This window comes from Podarcis cretensis (genome assembly GCF_951804945.1).
Source record: "Podarcis cretensis genome assembly, chromosome: 4".
In the NCBI taxonomy this organism is placed as follows: Eukaryota; Metazoa; Chordata; class Lepidosauria; order Squamata; family Lacertidae; genus Podarcis; species Podarcis cretensis.
In genome coordinates, this window is record NC_137173.1 from 12950595 (window position 1) to 12964588 (window position 13994).

At 44.4% G+C, this 13994-nt stretch overlaps 1 protein-coding gene across 32 annotated transcripts in view; it reads right to left on the minus strand.

Moving 5' to 3' along the window:
* Positions 1-13994, minus strand: part of DLG2 (discs large MAGUK scaffold protein 2) — an 874668-nt gene that overhangs the window by 214407 nt on the left and 646267 nt on the right. For all 32 annotated transcript variants that reach the window (XM_079973452.1, XM_079973437.1, XM_079973448.1 and 29 more), the window contains 2 exons: positions 3924-4060; positions 992-1136 (listed from right to left, as the gene is read on the minus strand). In XM_079973452.1, the coding sequence (XP_079829578.1) occupies positions 992-1136; positions 3924-4060 (282 nt within the window). The remainder of the gene's footprint in view (positions 1-991; positions 1137-3923; positions 4061-13994) is intronic.

The window sequence follows — 13994 nt, forward strand, 5'->3', positions numbered from 1 at the left end:
TGACTGAACTCAAGCCCAACTGATTTCAGGGGGAGCTAAGTGCAGCTGACTTTCCCGGGATGCAGCTCAACATTTCTGTTCCGACCTTTTGTTAAACAGGCAGCCAACCCTTCAGAGAAATTGGCAAATATGAAAGCAATTCAACAGTTAGCTACCTCAAACACAATAAAGCTGGCGCCACACAAAATGATCCCCTGAAGGGTTTCCTGCTTCCTTCTACCCCTCTAGCACCCTGAGATCTGGAGCCAGTCTCAGTAGGTGACCTCAAAAAGCAGACAGGTTCAAATGAGACAAAACTATTGTGACTAAGGTTTGGGAACAGACAAGGGCATCCCATTGCTTGTTACTGCAAAAGAGGTCACACTTCTGCAAGCGTTAAAACCGAATGCTTCCAAAAGGTATGAGCTACATGTGAGACTTCAAATCCAGTCCTTTCAATTTGTTTTTGTCCATCAAGATGAATGGTCCTCCCACATCTTCGCATCCTGAGCTCAGGGTGTTTCCCTATTCACCTGGGATTGAGTTTTTAGTTTTTCAAATGAAGTCACTTTAAATACACAGCATCTGAAGAGTACAGCAGTGTGTACAGCAGTGCTTCCCAAATTTGGGTCTCCAGCTGTTTTTGGACTACAGTTCCCATCATCCCTGACCACTGGTCTTGCTAGCTAGGGATAATGGGAGTTGAAGTCAAAAACAGGGTAGAAACTGAACCAATGGATTCCAATTACAAGAAAGGAGATTCTGACTCAACATCAGGAAGAACTTTCCCGACAGTAAGAGCTGTACAGCAGTGGAATTGACTCCATCTGGAGGTGGTGAACTCTCCTTCCTTGGAGGTTTCTAAGCAGAGGTTGGATGGTCATCTGTCATGGATGCTTTAGCTGAGATTCCGGCATTGCAGGGGGTTGGACTAGATGACCCTTGGGGTCCCTTCCAACTCTACAATTCCATGGTTCTATGACATTAAGAATGACAGACAGGCATTACTTACGATGGGTAATGTCTGGTGGGCCATAGGGATCAGTCATGTAAATGGTGGTGGGCTTCCCAACTTTTAAATAAACTACGTCGGATGTATTCTTCAATATTGCTACTGCTTCTTCATGTGTTACTTCTTCTAAACAGTAATTATTTACCTAATGGGAGTAAAGAGATGGATGCATTAGGCTGGTCACAAACTAAAATGCTACCTGTTCACATGCTAATCAAGGAATTCAATATACGGTACCAATTAGATTATTACAGGTGAGAAGGTTTACAGCTTTAGAGGAATTCCCATTTAAAACTCAGAAGCCCCTGGATAAAGAATGATGGTTGAATGCTTGGATTCTAATTTAAAGGGCTTGTGTACAAGTTTCAAAATGAATATAGTTCCCTAACGTCCTTTGCTAATCACAGGACAGCTTGGTTTATTGAATGAGACCAGGACGGCAATTTGAATGAGAGAAGGCTGATGGGATCTCAAAGCATTTCACTGCAAGATGGCGTGCTTTGCAGCACACACGGGCAAATTGTTCTAGCACTCATATTATAAATAGATTCTGCTCTTTATCCACCAAATGGATGCACACACAGTGCAGAGTTACAAAAGTTGTGTGCCGCTCCCACTCTCTGGGCGTCCAGGTATTCCTGGTATTGAGACACTGCAGAGCCTGTTGTAGTTTTAAGAAATATGTATTTACACCCTCAGTCTGCATGGAAGGAGCCCAGAGCTTACGGCATGGTGCTTTAAAGAGGGGCTTGTCCCCCACAGCATTGCAGCCGGCCTGCCCAAGATGGATCCCAGTCTCTCTATCTCTTTCCAGCAACCCTTGCTTAAGACCATAGGAGCCAACTCCTAGGGGCTGTAGAGGTTTCCACCCCCACAATAAAATATCTGATGGGCATTCCCATTCAAAGTATGTGTGTGCAGAGCATCATGTGATCAATTATGCAGGGCAGGGCTTACCTGGGCCCCCACAATATTTCATTCAAATTGGCACCCCTGCTCAAGACTTCCCTTTCCTGTTACCTCACACCCAGCTACCCTAGCACCTTCCAACCTTCACACCTCAGGGCAAGGGGGAAGGACAGTTCTCACGTATTGCCAATGGCCCTTCACACCCCAAATAATCAAAATCCTACCATTTCTATGAGTTTAGGCCCCCCCCCCGAAAAAATATACAACAGTAGCTTACAATCTTCCTTTTCATTAGTTCATTGCACTTTCCCCCAAGGAGAAAAAGTCAGCACACATGGTACTCCCTCACTTCCGTCTTTTATATTAACAACAGCCCCGTGAACTGAGTTAGGCCAAGGGATTGTAACTTGGTAGAAGGTTTCCTATGGAGCCAGTGAAGTGCCTTCAGCTATTTGGGACCCATCCCTGATCACAGGCCATGCTGGCTGGGGTTGGTGGAAGTTGTAGCTTGCAACATCTGTAGGGCAACTCATTGGCTACTCCTGGCCTAGAGAATGGTTTAACTCTGGGTCAGACTAAGCACATGTGGACAAAGTTGGATTTCCCCAACTTGGCTGGTCTCAGCTGCTCTAGGGAGATGAGGTATACAGAAAATAAATAAATCACCCCCACATTAATTCTTCACTGGGTATTTTTTGTGTGTGGTGTGTATGTGTGTGTGTATGTGTGTGTGTGTGTTAGGTGCTGGCCATTTTAATCTAATCTGGAAGATCTTCAGTCTTCCTCTCAAGAGCCCCTCCAAGTAAATTTTGCCCGAATTCAATAAAATCAAGCTGCCCGAATGTTGGGAGGAAGGAAACAGCGGAAGAGCAAGCAAAGAGTTCCGGGGAAACGTACAAATTTTATTTAGATTTCTGGCTCAAGTGGAAAATTGCCCCCTTTACATCTGCTGTACACAGCCTCTTGGGATTTGATTGGATTGTAACTGAGAGGGAGCTGAGTGCCGGTTTTGTGCTGTGGTAAAGTTTTGCCCTTTTGAAAAAAACACACAAAACTCTTGAAAATCATTTCTGTTTCTTCTCATGCCTGTTCAAGTACAACTGTAGTGAGTGTTCTGCAGTGAACATCTGTGAACTGGGGAGCTGTAATTGGCCCATTGCTGCTTATTCAAATGGCTCTTTTGAAGCTCCGTGATTTGGAGAGCTCTAAAACTGAAGCAGTTCTCTCCCCCCTTCTTGTTGTTTCTTTTCTGAAGGCCTAAAAATTGCTTTAAGATAGTGAGTCTATTGTTCCACTTAATTGTCAATGCATTGTCCCTCAAAGGACAGAACTGAATGGGCTACAGCTGCTGTCTGGGTTCAGCAAGGGAGGGAAACACACGCAAAAATAGTCAATTATATTTATTTATCTTTTATAGGAAGCTAAGATGCTGTCAGGCCTGGGAGCATCTGGTTCAACAAGTCAGTGAGTTTCCTTCGAATCAAGAACCAAAATGCAAACACACACACACTCTAGCAATGGACAAAGCGATCAATTTCAGTTTCCCATAGTTTCTAATAGTTCAGTTGTAAATTCAGTTCTAAACATTTGTGCAGAAATTTGTGATTAAAAAAAACAAACCCTCATGAAAATTTGTCAGCATTTTAGTGCAAATTTCTGTGTGCATTCTTGCAAGCAGTTTCGATTAATGTACACATTTCTCCAAGCAACTTTCCTTAATAGAAAACATTGTTTTCACTAATATATGTGCTTTTATGGACACTTTACCCAAGTATGTGCATTTTTGAAAAGTGCATTTCGGAGTTGTGGAGGACAACTGTGGTTCAGTTCACATTAAAAAGGCAAATGGAATCAAATCTATTCCCCATCTCTAAGAAGGAGGGAGCAAAATTATATGGAAGAGGGAAAAGGAGGAAGGCGGATTTAATTGGTCTGATCCAGTGAAATCTGTCCAACTGAATCTGAATATGTATTATATTACACCATCCAACTGCACATAAAAGCTTTGGCATCAACTTCTCACCATAAGGAGCCTGTCTCCAACTTGCAACCTCCCGTCCTTCTGCGCTGCGCCTCCATCAATAATTTTAGTAACATAAATACTGTTGTCTCCAGGAATGTGCTGATTCCCCACACCTCCGGCGATGCTGAAACCCAGACCTAGGGAAGAAAATGGAAAAGCTTTCTTCAAAGCGGGCAGAGAACATTTGCTGAGCTAATGTACAGGGAGATCTGGGCATGCGGTCATTGAACGAAAGCTAGGTATGAACATTCAGGGCTGCCTCGTATTGAGTTAGCTCCACACGGAGTAGAATGCAGTAGAAGCAGGTTCTGCAAGCTCCTCTAGTCTTGTTTTTTAAAAGAAATGTCCTATTCCCCACAAGCAATCGCACCAGGCTCAGTAAGCTCCCGCTTCATTCACAAGCAGCCAGGTTTCTTACTTGGCACCTGTGTGAAAATTTTCATTTTCTGAAAAGCGATTCCAGTGACAAGGGGAGAAGAGATGTAATAGCAGATTTTGTGGCCCGTAATTTTTATTTCATGGCTATTCTCTTTGGAAAGAAGGGATGTCATAACACACTGGCATGATTAGAGATGGCTGCAATTGGAAATATATTTTAAGAGGAAAAAAACCCTGAACTATTTCTGGATATCTGTGAACATTCTGTAAATTATGGCTTTCTGTAAGAGGAGGATGGGGGAAAGTGAAATAAGCTCCAGCTAGCAGGGTGGTTAAAATAAAGTACCATCTCATTCCCTAGGGAAGAAACAGAATTATTTTCATAACCACAGAGAGATTTCTCAAAAATAAAAGCGCACATAGTTTGCCCATTTCTATTTTCAAAGTGTTGGAGCAGTTGTGGGATCTCTTGGCACATCCAGAGAGCTTTCTGCCATGGTCCCAGCCCTTCCTTGGTCTTCTTCTAACACACTTGCATATAGAACAGGCATAGGCAAACTCGGCCCTCCAGAAGTTTTGGGACTACAACTCCCATCATCCCTGACGACTGGTCCTGTTAGCTAGGGATCATGGGAGTTGTAGTCCCAAAACACCTGGAGGGCCAAGTTTGCCTATGCCTGATATAGAACAACCCTGTGGGCAAAGCCAAGGACACGAGTCCTTCCTGCTCACCATACTTTCCCATGTATAAAAGTAAAGGGACCCCTGACCATTAGGTCCAGTCATGACCGACTCTGGGGTTGTGGCGCTCATCTCGCTTTATTGGCCAAGGGAGCCGGCGTACAGCTTCTGGGTCATGTGGCCAGCATGACTAAGCCGCTTCTGGCAAACCAGAGCAGCGCACGGAAACGCCGTTTACCTTCCCACTGGAGTGGTACCTATTTATCTACTTGCACTTTTGACGTGCTTTCGAACTGTTAGGTTGACAGGAACAGGGACTGAGCAATGGGAGCTCACCCCGTCACGGGAATTCGAACCGCCGACCTTCTGATCAGCAAGCCCTAGGCTCTGGGGTTTAACCCACAGCGCCACCCGCGTCCCCTTTCCATGTATAAGACGAGGTTTTTTTCCAGATAAAATCACCTCAAAAATTGGGGCCGTGTTATACATGGATAGTGCAGAGTGGGGATGGGGGATTGGTTCCTGTCGCGAGCAGCAGATTGTCAGCAGCAACAGCGCTGATTATTGGTGTCTGCGACAAGGTCAAATTGCTGTTCCTGCAGCAAATGGGCGGTTGATTGGTGGCTCTTGTCAGTGAGCAGGCACAAAAAAGCTCAACAACTTTGGGCAATTTCCCCCCATTTTCTGAATTTTGAGTCCCCCCAAATAGTCTTATACATGAAAAAATACAGTAATTGATTGTAGGGAGGGAGCAGCACCTTGTCCACACTGCATATGCAAAAGTAAGAGAGAAGGTGGGGTGGAATCTAGGTGTTTTGAACCCCCTGGACTTGTGCAACTATATAATGCTATATTCTTTGGGCCAACACAATGTCTGCATGCATGAGGGTTGAAGGCCTTGCACAACGTGGCTCCAAACATTAAATAATAACAATAAGAGTAACCACAGATAATATTATTAATATGAAATAAAAAAAATAATTCTGCTTGTGCCTAGCATACCAAGCCTTTAAAAAAAAAAGGAAAAAATGTTTTCAAAATCTTGATGGAAGAAACAGGGAAGCATAAAAACGGGCATGACCAAAAAGCAGCTATCGTGTGTGTGTGTGTGTGTGTGTGTGTGTGTGTGTGTATACTGTATTTTTTTGCTCTATAAGACACACTTTTCCCCTCCTAAAAAGTAAGGGGAAATGTGTGTGCGTCTTATGGAGCGAATGCAGGCGGGAGGCTCTGCTCAGCGCTCCCTTTAAAAAGCCACGTGGAGCGTGTATGCGGGTCTTGGGGGCTTTTCCCCGAGGAGGGAGAAGGGATGCCCTTCTCCCTCCTCGGGGAAAAGCCCCCAAGAGCCGCACACACTCTCCGCACGCTCTTTAAAGGTAGCGCGGCTCGTGGGGGAGCCTTCCTCCCGCTGCCCGGGAGTGGCTGTGCACGGCTATCCCATAAGCCAGGACAGCAAGAGGGATCACTGCGCAGCGTTCCCGCTTGCTGTTCTGGCTTCTGGCTTAGCCCCGCGCAGCCTCTTCCGGGCAGGGGGAGCCTTCGTCCCCCTGCCCGGGAGAAGCTGTGTGCAGCTATCCCATAAGCCGGGACAGCAAGAGGCTATCCCAGAAGCCAGATCCCTCTTGCTGTTCTGGCTTCTGGGATTCAGAATATTTTTTTTTCTTGTTTTCCTCCTCCAAAAACTAGGTGCGTCTTATGGTCTGGTGCGTCTTATAGAGCGAAAAATACGGTGTATATATATATATATATATATATATATATATATATATATGAGAAATTATGCAGGCCAATTTCCTCTGTAGGGGCTGTCATGCCTCCAAATTTCATGCCCCGCGGGAAAAAACAGAAAATAAGAAAGTTATGCCCCGTTCTGGTTTTGCAATGCAAGTCAATGGGATTTCTGGCTATTTTTAAATTTCCCAATCCAGATTTTGATCCAGGGCAGGCTGGAATTGGTCCAGCTTGATCCAGACCAGATCTGATCTGGATTTACAAATTGGGGCCACAAATCAAGGGTCTGTGCATAGCCCTACTATTTACCCTGCCCTTTGACAACCAAGTGGTATACGTTACTATAAAATGGAGGTGTTGTTTTTATGTGGAAAATGTTTTGGATCTCACCTTTATCAGGACACACACACACACACACTCATAGCAATAACAAACACACACAAGCTCATAGCAATAACAAACTTAGTTGGTCTCTGAGGGGCTACTGGAAGGATTTTTTTGTTTTTTATTTTGTTTCAACTATGGCAGCCCAACACGGCTACCTACCTGTAACACACACACACACACACACACACACACACACACACACACACACACAATTCACCCTATAATCTTACTGTAATTTCTTTTCACTGTTTTTAATATTATATTTTTAAACTGTAGGAACGCACCCCTGGTGAAGGGTGGGTAGGGAATCCAATCAATCAATCAATCAATCAATCATACATTGCAATGATACTAAGGTCAGAACGAACTGTGAAGGAGGAACCCTAAACATTGTGATTGGAGCCAAAACCAATTTAACAATCACAGGAAAGAAACTGTCCAAGGAAGAAATGAATACATGTCCAGGGCATGCTATCTAAACTGAAGTTGACAGGGCGGAATGATAGAGATTGTTCAGCATGAGAAGGAGCCAGCCTCTATATTTCTGCTGAGTGTCATTTATTCCTTCTAAATTGATAACCGTAGGAATCAATTTCTGTCCAAAAGGAAAGGAGCATCATGACATCCTCATAAGAAGTTGGCAGGCAATATTCCGGCAAGCAAACATTTAACTGATAATGCCAAACCTGCTGACAAAGCTGCGATCTTCTGGGAGGCGACCCCCTAACCCTGAGCGTCTCTTATATGGCACATGCTTTTGAAGGAGCAAAATACTGATCACTCTTTGAGAAACAATAAATAAGTGTGGGACTTCCATGAGTTCCTTTGGAAAGCCATGAAGCATTCTGCTGATTGGATTAGATGGGCACCTTTTCGCTCTTCCTCTATCACTGGGCCTAAATCAACTCTACCCACGAAAAATCAATAGCTTCCACCACCTACCGAGTTAAAGGGCAGGAGGGCTCTTGTGCATTAAATTTTTAAAAAATATAGTTTAGAGAAAAGGTAAGTAAGAAAGAGACATGATAGAAGTTTATATAATTATATGTGGCATGGAGAGAATGGAAAGAGAAAAGTTTTTCTTCCTTTCATAACACTAGAACCAATGGACACCTGGGACTTCCGGAGAGGAAAATAGCGGAGTAGACATCTCTTGTAGACTGCTCATCAACAGAGATAATTATGTGGTGATTAATGATAGACAAGCCATAAATCATAGTTATCACATTCTCTCTGGGAAGAGAGAGAGAGAACGGGGATTACTCTCTGATGCTCTGAAAACGTTGCTTTCCATGCTGGGAGATTTAGAGCAGAGGAACTTCAATCGTACCCAAACACCACATAACAGTCTGGAGGGTCAGTCCTTGGGGCATAAGGTTGGCAAAACCTCCCTTTCTTTCTTTACTTTTGAGACTATTATTTACTTCACTCCTTTTATTTTATTTTTTGCTTTTTTATTATTTAGATTGGTATTGGTTTGTTTGTTTTTTGTATTGCATGATGAAAAAGGTTCAATAAAAATTTATGAGCTTGGGGAGAACTCAAGAACACCCAATGGATCTGAAGACTGGAAGTTTCAGGACAGATGAAAGAATGTACTTCTTCATGCCGCGTATAATTAAACTGTGGAACACCCTCCCACAGGAGGCAGCAATGGCCACCAATCTATATGGCTTGAAAAGAAGTTACCAGAATACTAGTTCAGGAGGGGAGATTGCTCTTGTGCTCAGGACCTGCTTGCCAGCTTCCCAGCTATGCTGGGAACTTAAGTGGCTAACCCTGGTTCCCGGCAGATTTTGCTGTAGGATTGCTCCTGTAGCCCTGTCCATTAACTTCAGTGAGTCTGCTCTGAGTAAGACTAGCACTGACCACTGTCCTATGCCTGATCTAGCAGGCTGGTTCTTGTGGGTTGAGCTATGAGAAATGGATTGAAGAACTACGCCAGATATAAGTAACAAAGCATGAAGTTTTAGAACTACTTGATGTCAGGAGCTCGAGTAGGACCCTGGCAGAGACACATGCCCAACTGGCATGTTCTCTCCCTCCTGGTCTTTCGTTTGGGAGCTTCATGCTTACAACCTTTCTTCTGCCCAAACATCACAGTGACCGATGCCAACTGACACCAGCACAGTTAGGGATCCGCAGAGTTTGTGCATCATGCGTATAAGACCTCAGCAAATCAGCATTTTGGCTAATCTACTTTATTTACATATAAACACACATGGAGCACTACAACATGGCTCCCTCTCTCTCTAGCATCAGACAGTAAAGAGAAAAAAGACAAAGGACAATAGTCCCACTTCACGGAACACAGTAACACAAACATCCTGTTTCCGTCATTTCCCACTCTGTGGAGTCAAAACATATACTGTCATGTGATAGACAAAAATCCCATGACTACAATCATGGAGCAGGAATTCTAACACTTAAAACATTAAGGAAACAAAACTAAATAAAGTCCTCTGGCATTTGGCTGGCCATGACAAAGGCCGAGTGCTGGCCTAGATAAAACTTTTGTCTGATTAAAGGAAATGTTATACACACACACTATTCTCTTACAGAATTTATTCCTCTGCATTTTTCTGCCTCTGTGTTTATACTTTCTGCACTGGAGCATTAGCAGGTAAACTCCAATGGGAAATGAAACAAAATCAAAGTGTAGGAAACTGCAATTTATTCCAGGTCACTAGACCGATGGCAGCTGTCTCTTTTCCTATTAAGTTCACACTGCATACTCAGTCAAGGGAGTGAGGGAATCATTTGCCCTGGAAAGATGAAGAAAAGTGAACCTATATGCCTGCATTTGAAATTTATGGTCACATAAGCCATGCAAAGCAGACGTTTAAAGACTTGAGTAAGGTGTACAATTGCATTAGATTAGATTTTAACCTGGTGGATCTTCCTTGTACTGAGGTTCAAACAGAGACAATCCAAGATTTCATTTGGGGTAGTGGTGCTCAGAATGCCAATTTTCCCTCTCCCCAAGACTAGGTCCATTTAAAGTTAGGACTAGCCCACTTCCACCTGGGATTTGCACTCTATCACTCCAACAACTCAAATCTGGTTGCCAGTTTGTTTCTGGGCCCAGTTCAAGGCGCTCATATGGTTTAAAGCTCTAAATGACTCAGACCCCAAATATCTGAAAGACCACCTCCTTCCCTTAGGACTCCCTTGGTTATTAACATTGGCAGATGGGGCCCTCTTGGTTGTTCCACTGCCCCCAGCAGCTGTGTGTGTGTGTGTGTGTGTGTGTGTGTGTGTGTGTGTGTGTGACTTCTGTGTGTCAGTCCCTAAGTTGTAGAACTCGCTCCTCACAGAAATGAAACTGGTACCTATGTTATACAGCTTTCAGCAAATGCTGAAGACACACCTCTTTATCCTGTCTTTCGACAGCTGAATTGCATATTTTTTTTTAGGACATCCCCTAAGTTTTGAGATTGTAAGCTGCTTTAAACCATTTTTAATGTGTTGTAATTGTTGTAACCCACCCTGGGACTTTAGGGTGAAGGGTGGGTGATTAATTAAAAGAGTAACATAACATAAGAAAAGCATGCTGGAACAGGCCAATGACCCATCTAGTAGAAGAAGAGTTTGGATTTCATATCCCGCTTTATCACTACACAAAGGAGTCTCAAAGCAGCTAACATTCTCCTTTCCCTTCCTCCCCCACAACAAACACTCTGTGAGGTGAGTGGGGCTGAGAGACTTCAGAGAAGCGTGACTAGCCCAAGGTCACCCAGCAGCTGCATGTGGAGGAGCGGAGACACAAACCCAGTTCACCAGATTACGAGTCCACCACTCTTAACCACTACACCACACTGGCTCTCATCACAACTACCTGACATTTAGAAGACATCTGAAGGCAGCCCTGTTCAGGGAAGTTTTTAATATTTAATGCTGTATTGTTTTTAACACTCGATTGGGAGCCGCCCAGAGTAGCTGGGGAAATGCAAAGGTGATGATGATGACATTTTGCATTATATCCCACTTTTCCATCAAGGAGATCCAAGTGGCATATGTGGTTCTCCCCCTCCTCGTTTTATCCTCACACCAATCCTATGAGGTAGGTTAGGCCCAAGGTCACACAGTATGTTCTGTGGCCGAGAAGAGTTGTGAATCCTGGTCTTCCAGGTCCTAGTCCAACTCTTTAACCACTCTGCCACACTGTAATTCCGCCCACCACAAATCTCACCCAGCTACATTTTCAACATGTGTTTTACTTAAGCAGGGCCTGCCAAACTCTTGTTTTTGGCAAGGTCTGGTAGAAACCGTAGTTGTCACATTATTATTGCTAGGAGTATCCCGATTTAATCACAGGGCTTGCATATGAAACCCTCCCTATCTGAATTTGTTTCTGAAACTGCTGAGCATGCACAATTTTCAGTTTACGCCTCGTTGCTATGGAGGTAACCAATGTGCACCGGGGCATATATGTAATATTGATGAAAAACAGTCAAGGGGGAATTGTGATCCTACTGCATGATGGCCCCAATATTTCTGCACAGAATACAGTGAATACAGTGAACAGAGAGGTTCACATTCTCTCCTTGAACTCAGGGACACCCAATGAAGTTGAATGTTGAAAGATTCAGGACAGAAGGAAGAAAGGACTACTCCACATAGCTAAACTCAGATGATCCAAGTGTCCCTATCTTCCAGGGACATCCTGGATTTACAGAACCTGTCCTGGCTTTTGATTGATCCCGGAATGTCTCACTTTTCCTTAGGACATCTCTATATGCATCGGAGAAATGTTGGAGGGTATGGTAAAGGTAAAGGTAAAGGGACCCCTGACTATTAGGTCCAGTCGTGACTGACTCTGGGGTTGCGGCGCTCATCTCGCTTTATTGGCAGAGGGTTGACTGTGCTCCACACTCTGCCTGCCTCCCAATTTAATTTGGAGAGATTTCTCAAATTAATTTCAGTACTGGCATGCTCACAGTTTGCTGGAGTTTTCTATTCGCGTTGCTGCTCCCCTCACTTCAAAGTTTCCAATCTGTACAGGTGCATATGTGCGCTGATTAAAATAGCACATTAAAAAAAGGTAAAGGGACCCCTGACCGTTAAGTCCAGTTGCGGATGACTCTGGGGTTGCGACACTCACCTCGCTTTACTGGCCGAGGGAGCCGGTGTACAGCTTCCGGGTCATGTGGCCAGCATGACTAAGCCGCTTCTGGCGAACCAGAACAGCACACGGAAACGCCGTTTACCTTCCCGCCGGAGCGGTACCTATTTATCTACTTGCACTTTGAGGTGCTTTCAAACTGCTAGGTTGGCAGGAGCAGGGACCGAGCAACAGGAGCTCACCCCGTCATGGGGATTCAAACCGCCGACCTTCTGATAGGCAAGTCCTAGGCTCTGTGGTTTAACCCACAGCACCACCCACGTCCCATAGGAGGGTATGGTAGGACATCCCTATTTTCATCGCAGAATTGTTGGAGGGTATGGAGTTATGCGACCCCTGAGCCAAGGAGATAAGTAACTGTGCAACCTTTATAAGACATCTGAAGGCAGCCCTGTATAGTTTTATTATGTTTTTATATGTGCTGGAAATCACCCAGAGTGGCTGGGGCAACCCACTCAGATGGGCGGAGTATTATTATTCTTGTTTTTCTTGTTATTCTTATTATTGACATTCCTATTTTCATTGAAGAAATGTTGAGGGGTATGTAAACTACGGAATTGGCTCCCATAAAAGACAGTGATGACCACTGTCCTGGATGGCTTTAAAAGAGGATTAGACAAAGTCATGGACGATAAGGTGATATATTGATGGTTACCAGCCACAAGAGTTATGTTCTACCTTTGCCACTGGAGGCAGTATATCTCCAAATACCAGTTGCTAGGAATCGTAGTGAGAAGTGTTCTGCTTGCAAGCTTACCACAGACATCTGGTTGGCCACTGGGGAAAAAGGATGTCGAACTAGATGGGCCCTTGGCCTGATTCAGCTGGGCTCTTCTTACATATATTATTATGTTCCTTTCTATGTGCTATTTTGAACTGCTACGTTGGCAGGAACGAAAAATGGGAGGTTACCCTGTCATGAGGATTCGAACCGCCAACCTTCTGATCAGCAAGCCCTAGGCTCTGTGGTTTAACCTACAGCGCCACCCATATCCCTGCTCCAGCCAACCTAGCAGTTCGAAAGCACACCAGTGCAAGTAGATAAATAGGTACTGCTCTGGCAGGAAGGTAAACGGTGTTTCCATGCACTGCTCTGGTTCACCAGAAGTGGCTTAGTCATGCTGGCCACATGACCCGGAAGCTGTACACCGGCTCCCTCGGCCAGTAAAGCGAGGTGAGTGTCGCAACCCCAGAGTCATCCGCAACTGGACTTAACGGTCAGGGGTCCCTTTACCTTTTTTTAATGTGCTATTTTAATCAGCGCACATATGCACCTGTACAGATTGGAAACTTTGAAGTGAGGGGAGCAGCAACGCGAATAGAAAACTCCAGCAAACTGTGAGCATGCCAGTACCGAAATTAATTTGAGAAATCTCTCCAAATTAAATTGGGAGGCAGGCAGAGTGTGGAGCACAGTCAACCCTCGGAACAATAACAATGAAATGGAACATGGGACATCTGCTCATCCCTAACTCAGGAGGGGGATCCAACGAACGTCCCACACTCTGTGCAATGCCTTAAATAGAATAGAACACCACAAGACGACAATCAGGGGCTCTACAGGATTGCATTAGTAACGGCATTTGAAAGTGGGCACAGTCTTTCTACACAAAATGAGACGTTTCTAATCAAACCACGCAATGCAGCTAAGCAAAGAATCAGACAATTGCCATGTTCAATTAGTCATGGGTGTCTGCTGCCAAGGGCACCCTGACAAAACAGAAAATGTGCACTTGCATTCTACAGAAAAGTGGGGGGCGGGAGAGAGA